The 20,968-nt window shown below is 38.7% G+C and overlaps 1 protein-coding gene across 2 annotated transcripts in view; it reads right to left on the reverse strand.

Annotated features, from left to right (window-relative positions):
- The window catches only part of LOC117938005 (cadherin-18), an 84,237-nt gene that overhangs the window by 39,816 nt on the left and 23,453 nt on the right, over positions 1 to 20,968 (reverse strand). For both annotated transcript variants that reach the window (XM_034862315.1, XM_034862314.1), the window contains 2 exons: positions 9,333 to 9,627; positions 3,669 to 3,788 (listed from right to left, as the gene is read on the reverse strand). In XM_034862315.1, the coding sequence (XP_034718206.1) occupies positions 3,669 to 3,788; positions 9,333 to 9,627 (415 nt within the window). The remainder of the gene's footprint in view (positions 1 to 3,668; positions 3,789 to 9,332; positions 9,628 to 20,968) is intronic.

Raw genomic sequence — 20,968 nt, forward strand, 5'->3', positions numbered from 1 at the left:
AACAAAAACATGCAGAGTCTTAGTGCTTCACTAGTCAACAAGTGGATAATGTAGACACACCTCTTAATCACATGTCACTGCGCTACTATGCTATATGGACATGATCTATATTTGAATTAGCAAAATTCAGCACATGATTAAGAGGTTTGAACAACCTGTTATTTTGTTAAAGGTCCCATGGCATGAAAATTTCACTTTATGAGGTAATTTAACATTAATATGAGTTTCCCCAGGCTTCCTTTATGGTCCCCCAGTGGCTAGAAATGGTGATAGGTATAAACCGAGCCCTGGGTATCCTGCTCTGTCTTTGAGAAAGTGAGAGCTCAGATGGGCTGATCTGGAATCTTGCCCCTTTTGGAGAGGCAAAGTTACCTCCCCTTTCTCTGCTTTGCCCACCTAGAGAATTTGGACAACCCATGAGAGAGAGGCATCATGGCTTTCAAACAGGCAAAGTTGCAGTTGTCACGGCCACACCCCAGAGTGGTTAAGATATAAATGTAACTCTCTCATACAACCACATAATATGCACTGACACAATAAAAATCTTCAAAATCATTGGAATCGCACTTCGTATTGCTTTGTAATTGTCAATCGGACATATTACCAGACAACTCTGCCAATGTACAGTATGTACAACTTTGAAAACATTATTTATGAAAAAGGAACTGTAGAGGCCTACAAAATATTTTGGAATGTCAAATTATGCACTGAACACTATAACACTGTGCAAAGCTGATACATTTGTTTTCTTCTGCCCACATTCTTTCCCTTCAGGCTTTCCATCATTATCACTTGTATCAGTTAGATTTCTGTATTTACAAAGTCTGTGTCATGCTCATTTATTTCTTCAGCCAAGTAAATCTAATCCTAAATTCCTATCCCATGCCGGATGACACCGCCATAGATGCATCAATTTCAATTTTACATCCATGATTGAATCTTATTTCCAGCGCAGACAAGCAGCTGCCTTAATTTTCTTCTCTGAGTTAATTAGTCAGTTAAGAAGTATGAACTCGGTGTTATTTGGTATTGAGCTATAAGCATGTCTGCTTGAGTTATCTGACCTCTATGTTTGGTTATTGGTGTTTTAGTATCTAGTGTAAGGCCAGGCATATAAACCAGAAAATTGTGCTTTGCAACATTTTCTAATACTAATTTGCAGCTCTTGTCTTGATGAACATCATACATGATGTCTCTACAATCTAGGATAACTAACTAAAATCTTAGACCCAATGAATGGACTCAGTGGATCTACAGGATCAGCAGGATATGTAAAGCCATGGGCTGACTTTGCTTTATAAACTCAAATGTGCTTATTCCACGTAGGTCTACTCATCAATTAAACTTAATGCATTATTTTTAAAAAGATGCTCCAAAATGTTTTGGGACAATACACAGATAATATTAAAAGCAATGATTTATCTCACTTATTGAACTGGACTGGAGACGAGTAACCACACCCTCTGCTTATCAGTGGCCATATTACCTACAGCTCTGGACTGTTTTATTTCATTTGGAGGGACTCTGACGGACTTGTAAGCCTTTACTTAAAGCACCCTTTAAACCTCCATTTTTTTGGTATGTTCTGATTGTTCTTATGAGCAAATGTAAGTACAGGGCGATCATGTGAGTGGACTTGTAAATTGGTATAAGATTGTTAATCTTATAATGAAGATGCTAATGTACGTGTGCACATGTTACTTTGTATTTCTCCTTAAATTAGTTTTGGAAGAGTCAAAATTTAATAAACACAAAAGAATAATCAAGCTTAACTCTAATTAAGCTACAGCCTGGCCATACAGCCATTAAGGCATACAGTATTTCTGTATCAGAAATACTTAATGGGATATTTGAATAAAGTTAAGGGAGCTGAAACCCAAGTTAGTGATTGATTTGTCAAGGCAACCTGTTAAATAATACATGTTTATAATGTGTGTAAAACTGTTCACTTTGTTGCTTGCTGAGGATTTGGTTCAAGTCTTAGACGGTCCTTTGGGGATTCCTTTAGTACCATATGTGTAGGCCAATGCTATCATTACCCTCTGTCCTTAAATGATCTTTCCGTCTACCTCATGGGTCTTGTAAAATATGTCCCTCTTGAATCAGGCATCCAGACCAAGATCAAGTGGAAAGAGGCAGATTTGTCAGAGTTAGCTCAGTTGCTAAAGTGGGCGCGCAGCAGCCCTTCTCTGTCCCCTTTCATGTCTTTATCTGTCCTGGTCCTATCTGTAAAGGCCTAAAATGCACAAAAAATAATATTTAAAAACAACTGTGAGAAAGATGCAGGAGCAGTGTCCACTCCCCAGTGTGTTACTCAAATGTGGCAGCATGCCAACACAACTGCTTTAAGACTTGGGCTTATTATATTAAAGATCACATGCAGTTGCAGCTTCCTCTATGTGCACATTTTCCACTGACCGCTGGAGTTCCTTGTCCTAATTTGAGTGTGGAGGCTGGTTTGCCAGTGGCAAAAACAACAGCCGACTTGTATACATTAATTCTTGTGGGAGTGCAGCTGGCTAGGCCTTCGATCAACCCCCCCCCCCACTCCTACTCTAGACGCCCCATGCTGAATTACAATGCAGACAAGATGCCGAGTCAGCTCAAGCAAAGCCAGCCATCTGATGCGTCCAACAGCAAACTGCCACACATGTGGAAAATTGACAGAAAATGACTTCACAATAATATTTTTTACAGTCAAAACGTGATTTAAAATAGATTTGAACTAAAACAACATAATTGAATGAACAAAATGTGTGGCTTTGCGTAAGAAAGCCCTGTTTCTTTAAAATTGGTATTTCTTCTGCCTCATTACACTGCTGTGAAATTGCTTCATCAATCCCTACTGCCTTTTCCCTCGAGGTAAAGTCAAAATATTTAGCAATTCATTTGTGTTGCTCATTCAGCAAAGAATTCATGTTTTACATGGGCGATACGGTCTCAAAGGGGCCAATAGTTGTTCCAGACGGCAATGAATCACTTCATACAAGTGGATTGTTGTTCAAGTTAACCGACGGCAACAGCAAAAACAGAGGCAAGCATGCAAGACTTAAGATGTGCACGTGCACATACACACCCTCTTGTGAGACAAAGAGAGATCCGAAATAAAAAGACATGCACATTTATTTTTTTACATCATATCAAGGTTATATGTCTTGCACTTTGGAAGGTTTATAAACATTTAATAGATTCCAGCAGTGGCCTCTCAGACAAAAGATTGACTTTGAAAAGTGAACACTGCTGTGTGTGTGTGTGTGTGTGTGTGTGTGTTTCTTGTTGTGCCCCCCCCCCCCCCTCCTTTCCTTTCAAAAGGTAGAAAACAATGGCTTTCTGAAGGCATCTCTTCAAATGTCTTCTTTGACCCCTGAGGACTTGGTTATGGCCCACAAAAAGCGGATTGCGTGTTCAACAATATAGCAGTCGTATGAGTAGTCCATAACTCTGTGGCTGCTTAAGCTTTCATGTCAGACATGCTGCAATAACCGAACCGGATGTTCACTGAAGGAAGTGTATGGTGTACAGATGATACACACATCACTTTAATAGATCAAAAATAGGGATTATAGCAAAGTTTCACTTCCATTTCTAGTTATATTTACCATGCTTTCATGAGCAGGAGTGCTTTCTTTATCTAAGCATTTTTTCCCAAGCACGCAGTAATACCACACCTGTTTTGGGGTCGACGGAGAAATATGGCTGTCCTTGTAGAATACTGTAGACTATTCTGGCACTGTTTCCATAGGTGGGATCGTCAGCATCAGACGCTGTGACTTGCAACACAGAAGTGCCTGCAAAGAACACAGCAACATTATTTCAAGGTATTTACTGTCTCTTTTAAAGGTTATCAAATGTTGAAAGAAGTTCATTGATGTGTTTGAACCGGGCAATGGCTACTCTGTGTGTTGGGAATCACTTAGCAACCATGTCTGGCGCCTTTAGATCAAAGGATAATTACTGTGCACAAAATCTGAATATATGATAGTAGGACTAAATAGAGATCAGCTTCTTAAAATGAGCAGGCTCTGACTCCTGTGTGTTGTGAGTGTGTGTGTGTGTGTGTGTGTATGTGTGAGAGACAGTTATGTCACATTTAAGTTAAATTGCAGGACATTTTTCAGCTGTTAAACCTTTGAAAGGTAATACGAGTGCTATGAATCTGTCCCGGGTCTTAGTTTTGAAGCATTTTTCATGGCACAAGATGAAAAAAACAAAGACAAATGATTGAAAAACTTAGAAGGGTAGCTCATTATTATTACTGTTATAGTATTAGATTATAAATCCGGTGTTAAAAGCCATTGTGGCTCAATTTAACACTTAAACCGTTGCTCAACAGCATTACAGGCTTCATTAACCCATTATGATTACATGATGAGTTTATTGCAATTTTGCAACAAGCTTATATAAAGCATGAGTATATGTTAAAAGCATAGCACCCAGTGTCTGGAGACATTTGAGCTAAATTTTGCATCCTAAGGCATGCAGATATTGTAAATGTAAATGTGCTGTATTTATATAGCGCTTTTCCAGTCTTAACAACTGCTCAAAGCGCTTTTACATCTACAGGAAACATTCACCATTCACACACATTCATACACTGTGGCCGGGGCTGCCGTACAAGGTGCCACCTGCTCATCAGATAAACATTCACACACATTCACACTCCGATGCGCAGCACCGGGGGCAACTAGGGGTTCAGTGCCTTGCCCAAGGACACTTCGACAATGACTGCAGGGGCGGGGATCGAACCACAAACCTTCCGATTGGCAGGCAACCACTCTGCCACTGAGCCACAGCCGCCCATTGTGGACACTCTGTTTTCTTTCTTCCTCTGGGAGTAACACTAAATTAAACAAGTGAAACTCTACAGTGTCTCACCAGGTATGACTTTTTCTTTCTTTTTTCTTCGAAACCCAAAGGAGAAGAGTGAAATGCCACCCATAATGAGCCATGTACTCCACAGTATGCTTGGGCACTCTAAATGTCTGTCAAAACTGCACTGGGAATTATTTGGACTTAATCATTTCTGGGATTGCTTCGGAAGCTGAGCAGCCTCCAAATCATTTGTCTAGGAAAACGTATTAGCGCATAATTTAATTGATAAACCTTGAATTGTTCGGTGTCAATGGCTTAAGTGAAGAAAATCATCACCTTGTTTCATTAATACTTCTGAACAGCACGGTGAAGAATCTGACTAAACTGTGGAAACATACTGTATTCATACAATTGCCTTTTTCTGACTGATAATGTATTCATTATGCACTTGAAAAATGTGTTTCCTATTGCTCACAATGCACTTCAATTAAGTGTTCAAGTACTATGTATTTGGAACTATTAAGGTAATGAATGCCACATTAAAAGAGTCATTATGCACATGTTTAAACATTCACTGTAAAAATATGTTTAATTCTTTTTATCTTACCCGTTTCCTGAACACTTTATAATACAACCAAACAAAGGCACCACCACCAAGCACGTCTTTTGTAGTCTCATAAGGAGCCTAAAACCTTGGTTAGTGCTAGCAATTGACACAATTATTGGGTACACTTTGCTTGAAGGTACAGTATCTACATAAGAGTCACATGACACTGTCATGAACGTGGCATAAACATTATAAACAAGTCCTAAACGTTATAACATAACACTTCTTTTAGTAAATGTCATTTGGTTTAGTCATGAGAAGTTAGGGTTAGTGTTCATGTGTCGTGGCAGTGTTATGACAGTGTCATGTCACTCATATGTAGATACCTTCAAGTTAAGTGTTATCCAATTATTTCAAACTTTGCTGACGGAAGAGCTTTTGGATTCATCCTGATTTTGGTGTTGTAGCCCTTTAAAATTGAACCCCTTTTGCAGGTGGTAAATTGTAACAAATTCATTATTTTTGATGGGTGAACACTTGCAACAAATTTGACATCAAGTACTCAAGAACATATGGTGGTTGGAATCTCATCCTGGTTTGAAAGCAAAGAAGCAACCTTTGGTTAAGGTTTCAGTTGTACCGTCTGCTTCACTGCATTGTACCTGGATTCTTTTTTACAATGAGGGTGTTATTGCTTTGGAAAATGCTAGTGAGGGTTATTCAAAAATATACTATGACAAAAAATGTCATCTGAATATCTTGCAAAAAACATTTTGGAATCTGTACTTGGTTCAAAGGTTCATTCTGTGTATACACTACAGTATTGTTCTTTCCAAATGAACCGAGTACCATGTAGGCCTGTAACAATTATTGCATAATTGTCGTATTGTCAATTATTTTACTTAATCATGGTTTCTTTGTTTAACCGCAATTAATTGCTAACACTAGCTTAGGTCCTAAGGGGTATGGCTGGTGATGGAAGATGTTGATTTTGTTTAGACATGCTAACTTGTGAATATATAAGTAGTTATCGGTTGGGCCGTTGAGCTAAAGCTATGCTAGTAGCAGCTGTCCCTTGTTGCCTTAGCAACTCCAAACATCCTGGGCCGGAATCTGGCCCAAATATCTGCTGAATAAATAACCATCACCACCCTTGACTAATTTTTATGATAATAAAGAAGCGTTGTTAGTTCATAGGCAGTGTACCTGTGTTATTACATCTGGGTCACATAACAGTGATATAACCTCAATATGTATCTGGAATTCATCCAAATGTTGTATTAATTAATATATATATTAATAATTATATTTTTTTGACTGAAAGAGGCAATTATATTGTTAATCGCAAATCTTTCTGAGGCAATTTAATACAGCAAAAATATGGAATCGTTACAGCGCAAGTCACATGCTGTTTCCCATTTTTACATCATCGCCTCCTTTAGGTTTCAGTCCATCTATCTCCGGTGACCCCGCTGGACTCATTGTAGCCAACCAAAAGACATGATGCACTTTTAAAAGATCTAGGTTGGTCTCTGAAGGTAGATTACAAACACCAGGTTCTCTTCATCCTCTCTCAGTCTGAGTCAAGGCCGGCTAATGTGCCATTTGCTTCATCCCCCCTTTCATGAAATGAAAGAAATCCATTTCCTCGATGAGTACTGTAATGAAGCTGCAATTAGTTAGTAAGATGTTGGATAAGACTTAATGGGTTGTAATAAGGTGCCATCTTAATGGGATAAAATATGTCAATACACAGCCAAGTCTGTTTTTTTTTTTTGAAAGACCTGCCATCAGAAAAATTGATCTGTGCTTTATGATGTTAAGCAGCATCTCCTGGAAACAACATAATAGGGAGGAAATGAATCAAAAGGATTTATTCAGTCCTGTATGTCTTTTGTTTTGTTAATAAAGGTTCAACATGTGTGCTATCTGGCTCAATTTCCGAACATTGGTTCTGATAACACTTATTTTATCATAACTACTCATTAAAACAAGCAACCACCACGCCTCAGGTTTTGAAATGACTATTTACACATGATTTTCCCAGAAGTCAAATGGTTGACAGGAAACACAGAGATACCATCTCCAGTATGTCCATTATATACATTTCTACTGGGAAATATAGAGTAGTTGGAATATGATACTCCTTTCATGTAGCACTCTAAAAGATATTATTGTATTGTATTAGGTCTAAAACCGTGACATTGGATCACGTGGCACATGCCCAGCTAATCAATTTAAACAGGAAAAGGAACATCACAGCAAATTAGTTGCCACACTCCCAGACAGCCTCCTCTTTCACTTGGGAGCACCAGTATTGACAAATGCTGGGGGATTAGCGCTCTGGAGTGTGAGGACAGTTGATTGTTACAGCCGATTTGACGCTGCAGATGCCGAACCTAACAGGAATTACTTTAATGGACATGAGCAAAAGAGGGGGCGGGAAAAAAGGCTAATTATTTTCCCCTTCACAGTTCTTGATTTCCTCCCTCGGGTCATCAATGGTGATTGATTCTTTGTGTGCACCCAATGAGGAAGTTTGCAGCGAACATAGAAACTTTACAATGAGTTGTCTCGTTAGAACTAAACGAAGGATGCAACATTTTTAGGGCTGGGAGTGTATTCTCATTACCTTATAATGCACTCATTCAGCAAGGAATGTATCTAATGATCTTTTTTAGGTTAGATGTAAAGCAGACCTTATTTGTCTTACAGTAGCAACAGCAACTTTTATCTACCTCAAAGTAAAATAAAAAAAAAAAATGAGTGTGTGTCAATAACTATTCCACAGAAAAAAGCATTGGAACATACATTCCAGCACTCTGACAACAGATTAAGACATGTACTCGACACATCCAATTTATGAACAAATATACTGACAGGAAAAGTTGTATGTGTGACAGGCCTGTCTGTTCATGAATATTCATGAATGCAACCAGGGAGATACTGACTGTTTATAAAGAGGGCGCCTACAGGTCTATTGGGGTTTGCATATTTAATCGGTTATGCATATTTCCATATTCTTGCTGCAAGAGGCCAATGAAGCTGTTCATTCTCGATTTGAGGTATTTTTTTAGTAAGTGTTTCTGCTTCTTTTCAGCAGCTGAAATGATTATTTTAGACAAACAAGATTTAAATGGAATGGTTTCAACAAAGTGTCGCTGTCACAAACGTACTACCTTTCCGTTTATGTGATGGAAAATTGCTCTGACAGCAGTTTGGCCACCACTTATGTTTGGCAACAAACTACATATGTTTTGTTTTGGAGTGTTGTGAAAAAGTTAAGTACCATACTTTTAAGCTAGAGTGCTGAGATGCAGAATCAACTGGGTTGAGGAAACGCAGGCTTTTGTTCACCCGGGTTTAAAAAAAAGAATGGCACAATACAGAAATAAAAAATAGATGTTTTTCCACATGATTCTGGACAGACGAGGAGCAACTGTCTCAGAGGAGGAGGATATAGGCTTTTCTTTTCACTATGATGTGGAGGACTCCGCAGTCTCGATGGCGGGGATTGCTGTGGAGGCACTATTGAGTGCTTTATAAAGACCTTCCCACCCGGGAAACCATCACAGCAACCAGAAAACAAAGATGAAAAAGAGGACTAGGCCGGCTTACAGAACATCAAACATTCTGGAGAACATTTTCATAGAGAGGACAAACCAGAATGCTGCACAGGGCAATAACATATTTGGTTGGGACTTTTCATAATAATACCTTCTTCTAAACCCGCTTGGAGCAGCACTTGGTCAATTCAATCTTACACAAAATGTCCTGTAGTCAAAGGTCTTGCCATAATAGGTGTCTCTTTACCACAGAGATAAAAAGGATTAAGACATGAAGAATAACTCAAAAGCAACAAAAAAATACCATGCAAGTTCAAACAGGTGTTTCATCTTCCTATCTATTCAAACAAAGGCTCACTGCTGCTGACAATCATTTAACGTCCGGTTTATTTTGTAGCACTACTCACCCACTTCAGACATCTCAGGCACCGTAGCTACAAAGGGTCCATCTGGAAATTTGGGAGCATTGTCATTGATGTCTTGTACTTTGATGATGAATTCCGACTTTGGTTCCAGCGCCTCCTCTGTGTAGCGGTCCAAGGCTTGTGCATGCAGGACATAATGTGTTTTCCTTTCGCGATCCAGACTCTTAGTGGCATGAATATCTCCTGTCACTTCATCGATGATAAATATAGTCCCAGCTCCTTCCCCGCTCAGAATGTACCTGACGGATCCATCGCCTTTATCTGAGTTTGAGTGAAGCTGCAAGGCAAACCAAACACAGGCTGTGTGAATACAGAGACTAGAACATGGCCAAAATCACTTCTCAGAGGTTTTAAATCATCATAATGTTTAAAATGGATGGTTGTAAAATTTACAACGGCCATAGTGCACTGTTGTAAAATAGTGGGACACTAAGGTGTCCATATTAGGATGGTTTAGGGGTTGGGGTTAGTATGGTTGATTAATCCATTAGTCAATTGACATAGTTTATCATACTGTAAGTATTGGCAACTGGTTGATCAATTTCAAGAAAGAAATACCAAACATTATGTATTTCCATTTTTTTAAATGGGAAGTGTCTTTGTATTTCTCTGTCTTATGTAGTTATATAATAATAGTACATTGAATACCTTTGGGTTTTGGACTAACAAAACAAAAGCCAATTGGAGAGGATGGTTTCACATCTTGGAAATTGTAGTGGGCATTTACTAACTAATCACTAACTAATTAACTATTTGACATTTTTCACATTACAATTTGAGAAAAAAATCAAGGGATTGATCAACAAAATAATTACAATACTGATAAAAATGCTTGGTAAAAAAAGCATGAATATGGGTTCTAATATTAAGAAATTACGAAACGGAACTAAAGCACACTTTGAAATAATCTCTACCAAGGCCATTTCAAACCATCTGTTCTTTCTATAGCAATAACCTCTGCTGCATTACTGCACTACATGGTGGTCCACAGCCCCCGTTTAAGAATCCAAAAACTCCCAGTATCTAACTGACATTACATCATGCACTATTCTCTTTCAGGCTTAACTAAGCATCGCTGAAGATATTCATCTTAAGAAACTAAAGTTTTGGGGGAAATCCTTGCAAGACTGTTAAAGGCAAGGAGCGCTGGCACTTTCTTACTAAGGGAAGGGGGAACTAGCGAAGACTGAGACACTTTTTCAGCCATAATTGATCCCAAGAGAATAAAGTCTATTTTGGCAAATTCGTAGATGGTTGTAGTTTTAGACTTCATAATTACACATGGAGCACATAAATAATTCATGCTCTGTTTGTATTGAGGTAGTATGTTACTCTTCCTCACATTATTATATATAAATAGTCTGGATAAGCATGGGGATAATAGTAAAGCAAAAGGCTTGGCAAAGTACCAAAATGTAGGGGCAAAAAAAATGGTAAGAAGAGGAAGATTTATCTTCAAAGTGATGAATCACAATTACAACCATTACAACAAAGGTGGGCCATTTTCAGTTTAATGTCATTTAGCAACATCTGTCACATATACCAGAGGTCTGGCACTCAGCACATATTGCTATATCAGACAACTAACTGATCTTCACACAGGCTAAATCACCTTTTCTCAAACTGCAAGTGTATTTGATTAAATGGTAAAATTATAAAATAAAGAATATGTATGAACAACAAAGGAACATCAGTCACAAGTTGAGACTAATATACAGGGATATGTTCTGAATTTACCGGTGAAAATTCAAATATGTGCTAATTATGTAATACAGTCCAACCATACACCGCCAGTTAAAGGTTTTTACAAGGTAACACACCCTGTTTTACATCTAACTGAATTTAAAAGAAAACAAAAAAAATTGAACTTAGCTGCCTCAACATATGATTCAACAAAAACATTAGGTAATTTCTGCATTGGAAATAATTGTAATGTTGTAATGTCACTGTGTTTTGCTTATACACCTGATCAGGTATGGGAAATGTAAATTATAGGGATGAGCGAGTACAGCATTATCTGTATCTGTATCTGTATCTGTTTACCACATGAATTATCCGTATCTGGATCCGTACTCGGACTGGGCAGGGCCTAAACCGGAAGTGGTCCGATTTAACCCGGAAGTGGGTCGGGCTCTCTTGAAATGTGCGGGGCTTTAACCGGTATGTTATTTAAGCATGCAATTGATATGAGTTGATCAAAAATTGTTATATTTACTGCTGATTTGAAAACTATTTACATGATTATCACAGAACGCTGCGCGGCCAGTTGAGGAGTTGTATTCAATCCGAGCACGGATATTGACTCATATTACTCGTATAATACTTGTACTCGGCAAAAGTGCTTTATCCGTACCGGATACTCGTTTCAGCCGGATACTCGGATCACCCCTAGTAAATTAACTAGCACTGATCAGGTTAGAACATGTCCTTGTTTGGAGCGTTTGAAACTTTAATCTAATGTTGAAAAGTTGCATTGCTTGACAATGAACTTACAAACAATCAAATCAAAGAAACAACAATTTTAAACCAGTTGTAAAATGTTCTTAAAATATGCACAGCTGGTGGCTCAACTAAAGTCTTGTCATTATTTGGTGTTAAAAACAGATTGAGTGTTCTCTCAAGGAATGTTTTCATCAAAGCATAAAGAAACAACAGCTCAACCGTCACCAAAACCTTAAATGTAAGTACTTCCTGTGGATATATGAGGAAAAATGCTGTACATAGCGAGGTTCTCAGAGAAGCACAGCAGCTACAAACTGTAACATTCCCCTAGGTACCTTTTGAAAATGAGCAAACTGACAGAACAGATGAACACAACTGACCCTATATATACGCTTCCTGGCTGTAGAAATGTCACCTTTCAGGGTTGGGACTAACAAGACTGAAAAACTGTGTTCATTTTTTGTTGATGCATTCATTTTATTAGATTCCAAATGTATTATTCAGTTGTCCCAGTTGGAGAACACGCAGCAGGTGAAGGACCCAAATGAAATGAAACAAATAAAAATATTTACAACAACCTCAGGTACAGGGCAGATTATAACACAAGTTAACTTTAAGGTTAACAAATTCTTTAAGCTCGCCATAAATAGTGACATCATTTATATTTTGTATAGTGATATAAACTGATGTTTTATATATTGTGATGAATTTTTTGCCATATCGCCCAGCCCTACATGTAATTGATACATAATGATTTCCATAATGTTCCCTTGCAAAGCTTGCAAAAATAACTGGACAACCAAGTGCAATGACTTTATTTTGAATTCGTCCCTGAATTGGGACACTTTACTTTCACAGTGACCCAACTTTAGAAACAATCAATCATCATAGTGTCCAATGTTAGGATGAGCATTTTAATCAGGAGAGACTTCATTCAGAGTGAATTATAAAGGTTGTCTTAGACCCAGTCGGTACGCAGTCATATTTGTGGAAGTAGTTGTCATGGTTAGTACAGGAATTTTTCTGCAGAGTAAGAGAGATTTGTGAATGAATGAGAGCGTAAAGAAGATCGTCCTGATTGAATTTCCGCTGAGCTTCATTAAACTATGCACCCATTATTGACTGATTTGTGATTGAATGTCTGTTTCTTACATGATTCATTACTATTTCAGCATGGCTAATCTGCCATTGGCATCCATCAGACATCTCTGCTGGGAAAACATAACATGACTTGACAGCCTGTATACCTTTAGAGTGCATTAAGATTCACGTGTAAAAAAAATGAAAAAACGTAATGAATTAGTTTGACCTTACTGACCCCGAGGCTCAGTTCGAGTCAACCTGGTGTATTTTCCAATCACTTAAAAATGAGTCAAACCACAGAGGTACACATTTAAAAAAAAAGAAGTACTATTAGTATAAATGCACAACCATTACCACTGACCAATTATTTAACAAGTTGAATGACGAAGGTCCTCAGACCACATCTAATCAAAACCTGGACTAGCGGATAAATTAGGAAGCCGCTGTTGATTGCAGGCCTGACTCTTGATGAGAGCCGTACAGTATGTCCTTTCCTCAGTAAATATCAGGCCTGTAATTAGATGAGGAGTCAAAGATCCTGTTGAATCAGATAGTTAATCAGTTGCTAGATTGTACTAATATGAAACACATCCTCCATAGTAAGAAATCGGAACATGTTTACACATCAAATGCAGTGTGGATGGGAACAATTACTTTGTTGACACTCTTTGGTCCATTGTTGCACTCTTTGAATTTTTAATGTAGTAAGAGACATTTAGAAATAGTACATTCCAGTGTTGGCTAGTTTGAAGGTAAATTCCTACATATAGATTCCATTCCTACATCATTTAGATTCAGAGAACCACACTTCACACTTAAGAACAGACCATGTCCATTACCCGTGCTAGGATATATCCAGTTCTGTTCAGCAGCACTCCAACAACTTTAGCTCAAAGTCAAAGTGTTAATCTAACCATTGACTTCCTTTGCAGCAGCTAATAAATTGTGTTTTGCAATGTGCGGACCATTGATGCATATGGCGTTGACTGCCTTTCAAAATCTGTGGGTTATAAGTGTCAACAGGTTGTGTGTTATTACACAATCACAGCCAAAGTTACAGCAGTGTCAGGCCAGCTGGGAGAATGAAAGAATGTGTATAAGGATACGCAACATTCAAATCAGTGAAGAGCTATGAGGATTACTGCATGAATATGAGTGTTTCCAGGGGTTTTCAGTGTGGTGGTCTTTGATTGGTTTTAAAATCACTGCACAATACCCTGCCATGGTCCACTGTGCACTTACAGATGTGTCCTACTTACTGTATGAGCAACACATATTCCAAACTTTTCAATCGTCAATATGTTTCTAAAACTTTCTAGGCTCATCCAAAAAAATAGCTGTTTCGCATTGATTTCTCAACTAAATAATTAGGTTTGGACCTTCAATGGTATGGACAGAATTTGGGGTATTCTGCAAAAAAAACTATAAACAGAAAACTAAAATTGTATATCTGAGGTTGGATTTACCACTGAACACTCTCTAAAAAGTTACTTTTTACTGTTCACCTGGCACAATTCAGCAAAATGTACCTCATTTGTATGAGGCTTCACGTTCTGAACCTTTTACGTTATGATTCTTTTTTTATTTTTAAGTTTTAACAATGTGAGATAATTAAGTACGTTTCATTCGCAAGTATTTAATTTGCACAGGGGTATACAAAAATAGGCTTTACTGTGTGGTTATTCCAAACAGAGAGTTTCTTTATGTACATGGTATATTGCGATATACGTCTATCATTATCGAGATATGAAATGACCTACTGTAGATCGGGATAGCAGATTTTGGCCATATTGCCTAGCCCTACTTGTTCCGGTATAACTTTAATAATATTTGGGGTATATTGGGTGGCTATGGTCAGTCAAAACGTTTAAAAGGACCAGGTACAAGTATTTGCTGTTAACTTGATTGGAACAGTCGAGTAAATTAAAATAATTTTAGTCAACTGCAGCGTGGAGGACCAGAAAAAGACATCATACAACAATCAACATTGAGAGATCTTACACTTATACACCTCTTGGCTAAGTAAGCTGTGCAACTTTCACATGTTTACTGACCATCTGCGACTGCTTGATGATACCAAAGAGAATAGATGCAAAAGAATAAAAGGCAGTTAGAACAGTTTCTCTGGACAGAGACCTCCCTCACTGCTGCTTAGGGGACAGTTGTATTTCCCTTTCTAGTCAAAGCGGATTGTACAAAACTGGGCTTGGGGCAAATTTCAGTGACATGATTTCAAATGCAGGCTCCACTTCCCTGCAGAGCACTGAATTTTGACTTCAGCATCGGGATATTTTATTCATACATCATTAATTTTGATCACACAGAAAATTTCATGGAAACTGGCCTTGATGTAATTAGTGTCAATTTTGTTACTCCACAGAGCAATCTTGATATGAGTTTTACATACATCAGCTGTGGTGGCAATCTGGATTTGGGTTGGAAGGAAAATGGCAGTAAAGTCCAGTCCATGCAATATATAATGAATGGAAATGTATGGAAATCTCTCATTCACACTGATTGGTACAGTCCAGCGAGACATCAAGACTAAGATGAAATTATGCCCCCTGCAACCTTGTTGTTTTGTCATCTCCCTGCAAGGACTTAGAGGAATCCTTTTCCTCCACAGGGCATCAAAACAAGGGATTGTATTTATCTCTCTGTCTCTATGGGCGACTTTATTAAAGCCTAGTGGAATAGATGACTGGCATGTGGCTGGCGGCTGGCAGCTGGCAATGCATTTCTGAGGAGTTTAAAGAGATCATCAGATATTGGAGCTCTAAAGTCGCGGGTGAAAACCACTCCAATCTCGAGGAAAACCTCACTCGTGATATCATCACGTGCCCAGAGGAGCATGCCGAGAGAAAAAGTATCTTTGCTTTCTTTTGTCAAAAAACTATGTGCTTTTAGTGTTTGGGCTCTAAATACTCATTGTCGAGGGCAGTCTTAAACTGTTTGTGTTCACAAGCTAATTGGTGCTCAGAGTCTACTTTTGTCCCTGTCCTACCATTTATCAGGTGTCTATGTCAACCTCTTGGGTGGGTAAGAGATTTGAGGAGGAAAGCAATCATCTAACCTGACAGATATCTGCCGCGACAACAGTATTTCTGCAAGTGTAAATAGTTTTTCTACCTGTGTAATGCTAGATAAAATAATAAGAGAAAATATTAATGGGTCACAAATGTAATCAAACTAGAGCTGTAGCTATGATTATAAATAGTTATTTATTCAGTAATTGTGTCTGCCAGAGTTAATTCAAAATGAAGTCACAAATTAGGACTTACTAGAGCACAGAGTGGAAGTTGCACTGATGAAATAAAAAGAAAGGCTGTGAGCAGCACCTGTATGACATACCCAATTATCAGAATTCTAAGCAATTATTGTTTCTGATTTACAAATTCATCATCAACTAATCTTTTCACCCCATAAAGAATCATTCCTCTTAAAACCACTATTACTGTGATATCTTTTTAATTTGTTGATACTGTTTTAATTGACTCAATACCAACACAGGCCTATAAATCAACAACTGCATTTACATATTACATCTATTGCATGAGTTAATTTCTTTTTTAAATCTTCATTGAAAGTCATGAGACAATGTTCATGAAATAATAATACGTAGATTAGAAGGCTGGATCTAGGACCAATTTGTTATATTTAAAATCATATGTAGATTGTTTAAATACATCAGTGCATGACTTTTTTGCTGCAATATTCATTGTATTCTCAATTCAGTTTTTTCATTTAGTTTGGCAAAGGATTCACAATATAATCACACAATAATGTGATGGATTTGGTTTATCATCTTGCCCTGTTAGATGATGTAATAGTGTGATGATATTGTATCTGTAGCAGCATTTCTTCAAAATGTTTGATCATATTTTACTTCTGCACCAGCTTTGTCCTTTTTGATTGTACAGATCCTGGTAATGAATGTGCCTGGTTGGATTGCATTATCGGTGAATGCCATTTGTCTTGGCTTGGTCCCATTCAGTGTAGTGATCCGCATAATGTATGTGCCTAGCTACCCTTGTTTGCTCTCAGCTTGTATAAAAAGATGTGGCTTTACTGCTGCCATGTCCACTCATTATGGACTGTGGGGAACGAGAACAAGAAGAATACCTCTATGGCGCAGGCAGAAAAGGAATACGTAAGACATAAAACTCTGGATGTGATAATTACATAAAATCCACGATTCAATAGCAGGCACAAAACATAAAATCAAAAATGCAGTCAAAATGCAAGCAAGGTGGCTACATTTCATCTGATTGATCCCATGCTGATATATAATCGATTTGGCAGTGAGTGAGACTGTCAGTGAGATATCAACTTTATGACACAGCTAAAAGGGCCCACGGGCTGTATCAGTGCACTGCACAGTTGTACCAAATTGCTGTGGATGCATCACTGCAAGCTCAACATCTTTGTTTATCTGCGTGTTCTTTGCTATGATTTCATTCTGTAATCCGACTGGCAGTGGACAAACAGTAGCTACATTAACTTCATGTTGATTCCAGAAAGATTCATTAAAACTGCATCGCTTTGATGTTGAAAGCAGGCCCTTGCTGATGCGGATATAGGAGTTGAAGGTTGGAGTCAGGATGTGGAGCATTAATTCCATCAACAATGTGAATGGTGAGGGGAGCAGGGAGGGGGGCGGATGAAGAGAAGGAGAAATGAGCAGGCTGTGTGCCCTAGCTGATGATCAGTGCTTTGGCTTCATATTTGCAATTAGTGGAGGGGGGTGGGTTCATTTTTGATTAAATCTCGGCTCTTATGCTTCACTCAAGAGGACTTAATCACTTTTTATGTGGGCGTGCTTGATTGTCTGATTATCACCACATTTTGACCATGCTCCCTCCCAATCAACTCCTCCGAGCGCCCCCTTCTCTTCGATTGATTTGCAACAGTCACAGTAAACCCTAATGATGGAGCAGCCGCCTAATGACCATACATCAAGAGACCGTGATGAGGGAGGTGCTGAAGACGTGCCTTTGACGCACATCACGGAGATCCGCCCTAATAGTTGTCCTCTGTTTTGACATCTGCGGGGAGAAACAGAATGAATCGTTGTCTTCCCAGCAGGATGGTTGACTTCTTGATGTACAATAATGAGATTATTAGACTCCCGGAAGCAACTCTGACACTCATTTAATGGCTCTGCCTCCAACTGCTGCTAAAAATTGATATCAGAATGAGAGAGAAAGGAATCCGTCAGCAGATGAGCTTTAAAAAACATGAAGTTTTTGCCTGGTGCTCTGGCAGTGAGGGAGGGCACATGACTTTAGTCTCAAGTGTCTTAATGGTGCTAATATGTGTGGACATCTCAGCCAGAGGACAGTGGAAAGCACTTAGGATATTATGCATGCCTGCACAGACATACGCTTGTGTTATTTTCTGCAGTTGTTGAGTCAATGGAATGAACTGTCATTCACTGGTTAGCGTAATTTCTTTCACAACCATTTGTTGGGTGAAAGTGTCACTGTATCAGGGACAAAACACTGCAGATGTCTTTCTATGCCCGACTAGATGAAGATTAGCAATTCCAAACAAAGACTGTTGATCCAAAGGGCCTTAAACAGAGCTGAGGAAGAGCAATTGTAGGACTGTGGCTTAGTGGTTAGCACTTCTGCCTCACAGCAAGTTGGCAGTGCAGAGTTTAATCACTGGTCTGGGCAGAGTTGGATCTCCGGTCCGGGGCAAGGCCTGTCTGTGTGGAGTTTGCATGTTCTCCCCGTGTTGGCGTGGGTTTCCTCAGGGTGCTCTGGTTTCCTCCCACCATAATGACATGCATGCTAGGTAACTAGGACTACAGTTGACTACAGTTAATGACTACAGGACTACAGTTAATTTCTGACTGTCTAACACTGGCGCATTTACAGAAATGTTGATTAATGTGCATTCTCCTAATCATAATAAATAAATCTTAAATGGATATCTCTCTGTCACACATACACACACAACTCTTACTGAATGTACTGTTCATGTTGGTGTACAAACTGAATGTAAAATTTTGAACATTTGTACAATGTATTAAACAAAAAAAAGTAATAAAAGGGTACTCAATAATGAAAAAGCTTTAGTTGTAGCACTACCACACATCCAAACACTGAGGCACTTGGGCACCCACATATACATGTCATAAAAATGTCTCTGTGGTTGATAAATAACATTTCAGCAATTTTCAGGATGTTTCTCTTTCCAACAATGCAGAGTAATAATGTGACATTGGCTGTGAAATTTTCCTTGTTATTGCATGTAACACCTCACTGCTTTAACACTGAAAACATCCCAATCTGCACGCACTTGTTTCCTGAGTTGCAAAGAGTGGGTGAAAAGCAATTTTATGTAAAGACTCAATTCTCATTTCATTTTCTTTTCTTCTCCCCACTGCCGAGCCACTACTACACATACAACAAGACAGTTGCCTGATTCTGTCACAGCACAATCTATTTTTAGATGTATGAATAAAACATTTAGGCACCTTTCTTAGAGGTTGCTACCTTGCGCTTTAAATGAAGACAGGATAAGACAAGGGCTATCCCTCCTAGTCCGGGCTAAAGCACCCATTCTGTCAGTTCTCACATTATTTATTGTATTTTTATTGTATATTTGGGCCAGACAATCAATGATGGTACCACTCAAGGATTTCTGACCAATGATCTATTTTTTTTCACCCAACAGCTGCGCTACATCCGTCAACTAAGTTACAGCAGACAGTTAACTGTAGTTCATATTAAGGCTGTGAGTCTTCACTGGTCTCACGATTCGATTACGATTCTCCTGTCAACAATTCAGACTGACTCGATATTCCGATGCATCACGATACTTCACCTCCTCAATATTATTATTTATGCTACACGACACATGGTTATCATCAACAAATTCAAGATATACTGTATATGAACTTCCCTTTTTATTTTATCTCCTCTCAAAAAAGACAGTTCCTGAATGTAGCATAGTCTGAACATGACAGACAAAAGGCAAAAACACAAAAAATAGCAACTGGGAAATCGTCAGGCAATAATTGGTTATGGTCTATCACTGCATTGATGTAATGAAATGATTAATTTCAACACCCCTAGTTCATATTCATTCAGTGTTTTGGGATTTTCATCCTCTTCTAAAAATTACCATCCAGTCTGTAACCTGCCCGACTACTTCAAAGCACCACACTGAGCTGACTGACATGAAGACATTCAAACCTCCCATTGGGAGAGTGGGTTGTCTCCTGTCTCGTATCTGGACAAGCCCTGTCCCCTACCAAGCATTTGTGTCTCACTCATGCACGAAGCTGTCATTTCCCAAAAGTATCAGCCCCCCAGAAAGGTGTCATTGGGGATTATGGAATACCTCAAGGGGATTAAAAGTGTTCTTGACAGACTGGCCGCTTCACTTATTTCCAGAAGTCACTCTACACTATCCTTTGTGTGAGAGTAGTAAAAAGTGCACACAACATTACCAACTGCCAAGCCCAGGTCCTACATCATGGGATGCTTGTGTTAATGTTTGACCGTGCAATTGTTTTGAAGATATTTCTGCTTTTTCATGTTGACCACACAATAATTAATATGCAATATTCCATTGGCATTTTATCATGAAACGTCTCTTTCAAAACTTTACATTTGTTGATGAAAGTAATTATCGACAAAGACTGCGCTGGCACGTCCCTGTAGTGGAACTGCTCATTTGCTTCTTGCTAATGTCCAGTTTTTAATCAAGCAAAAGGGAGAACGAAAAAAAACACAATACAGCACGTACGTGCCCGAGTGCATTAATCCTCCTCCTCCTTCTCCTCCTCCTCCTCTCCTGTCTTCGTCTAATTAAGGGTCATTCTGTCTCTTGGTCACATTAGGACACAGCACACCGGTCCCAACCCACATAATTAAATGTGTTTTTGTGCTAACCATCTGGAGACCTCATCTCTTTAAACATGCATGTCAAATTGAATCCTTAATAATGTTTATGTGTCTTCTCAGTGCTTTATTATCATTCAGGATTAGCTGTTTGTTTATTTTGCTTTCTTCAGCGCCAACCGCCACACACACACACCCACCCACACCCACACACACACACACACACACACACACACA

Source organism: Etheostoma cragini, chromosome 22 (genome assembly GCF_013103735.1).
Source record: "Etheostoma cragini isolate CJK2018 chromosome 22, CSU_Ecrag_1.0, whole genome shotgun sequence".
In the NCBI taxonomy this organism is placed as follows: Eukaryota; Metazoa; Chordata; class Actinopteri; order Perciformes; family Percidae; genus Etheostoma; species Etheostoma cragini.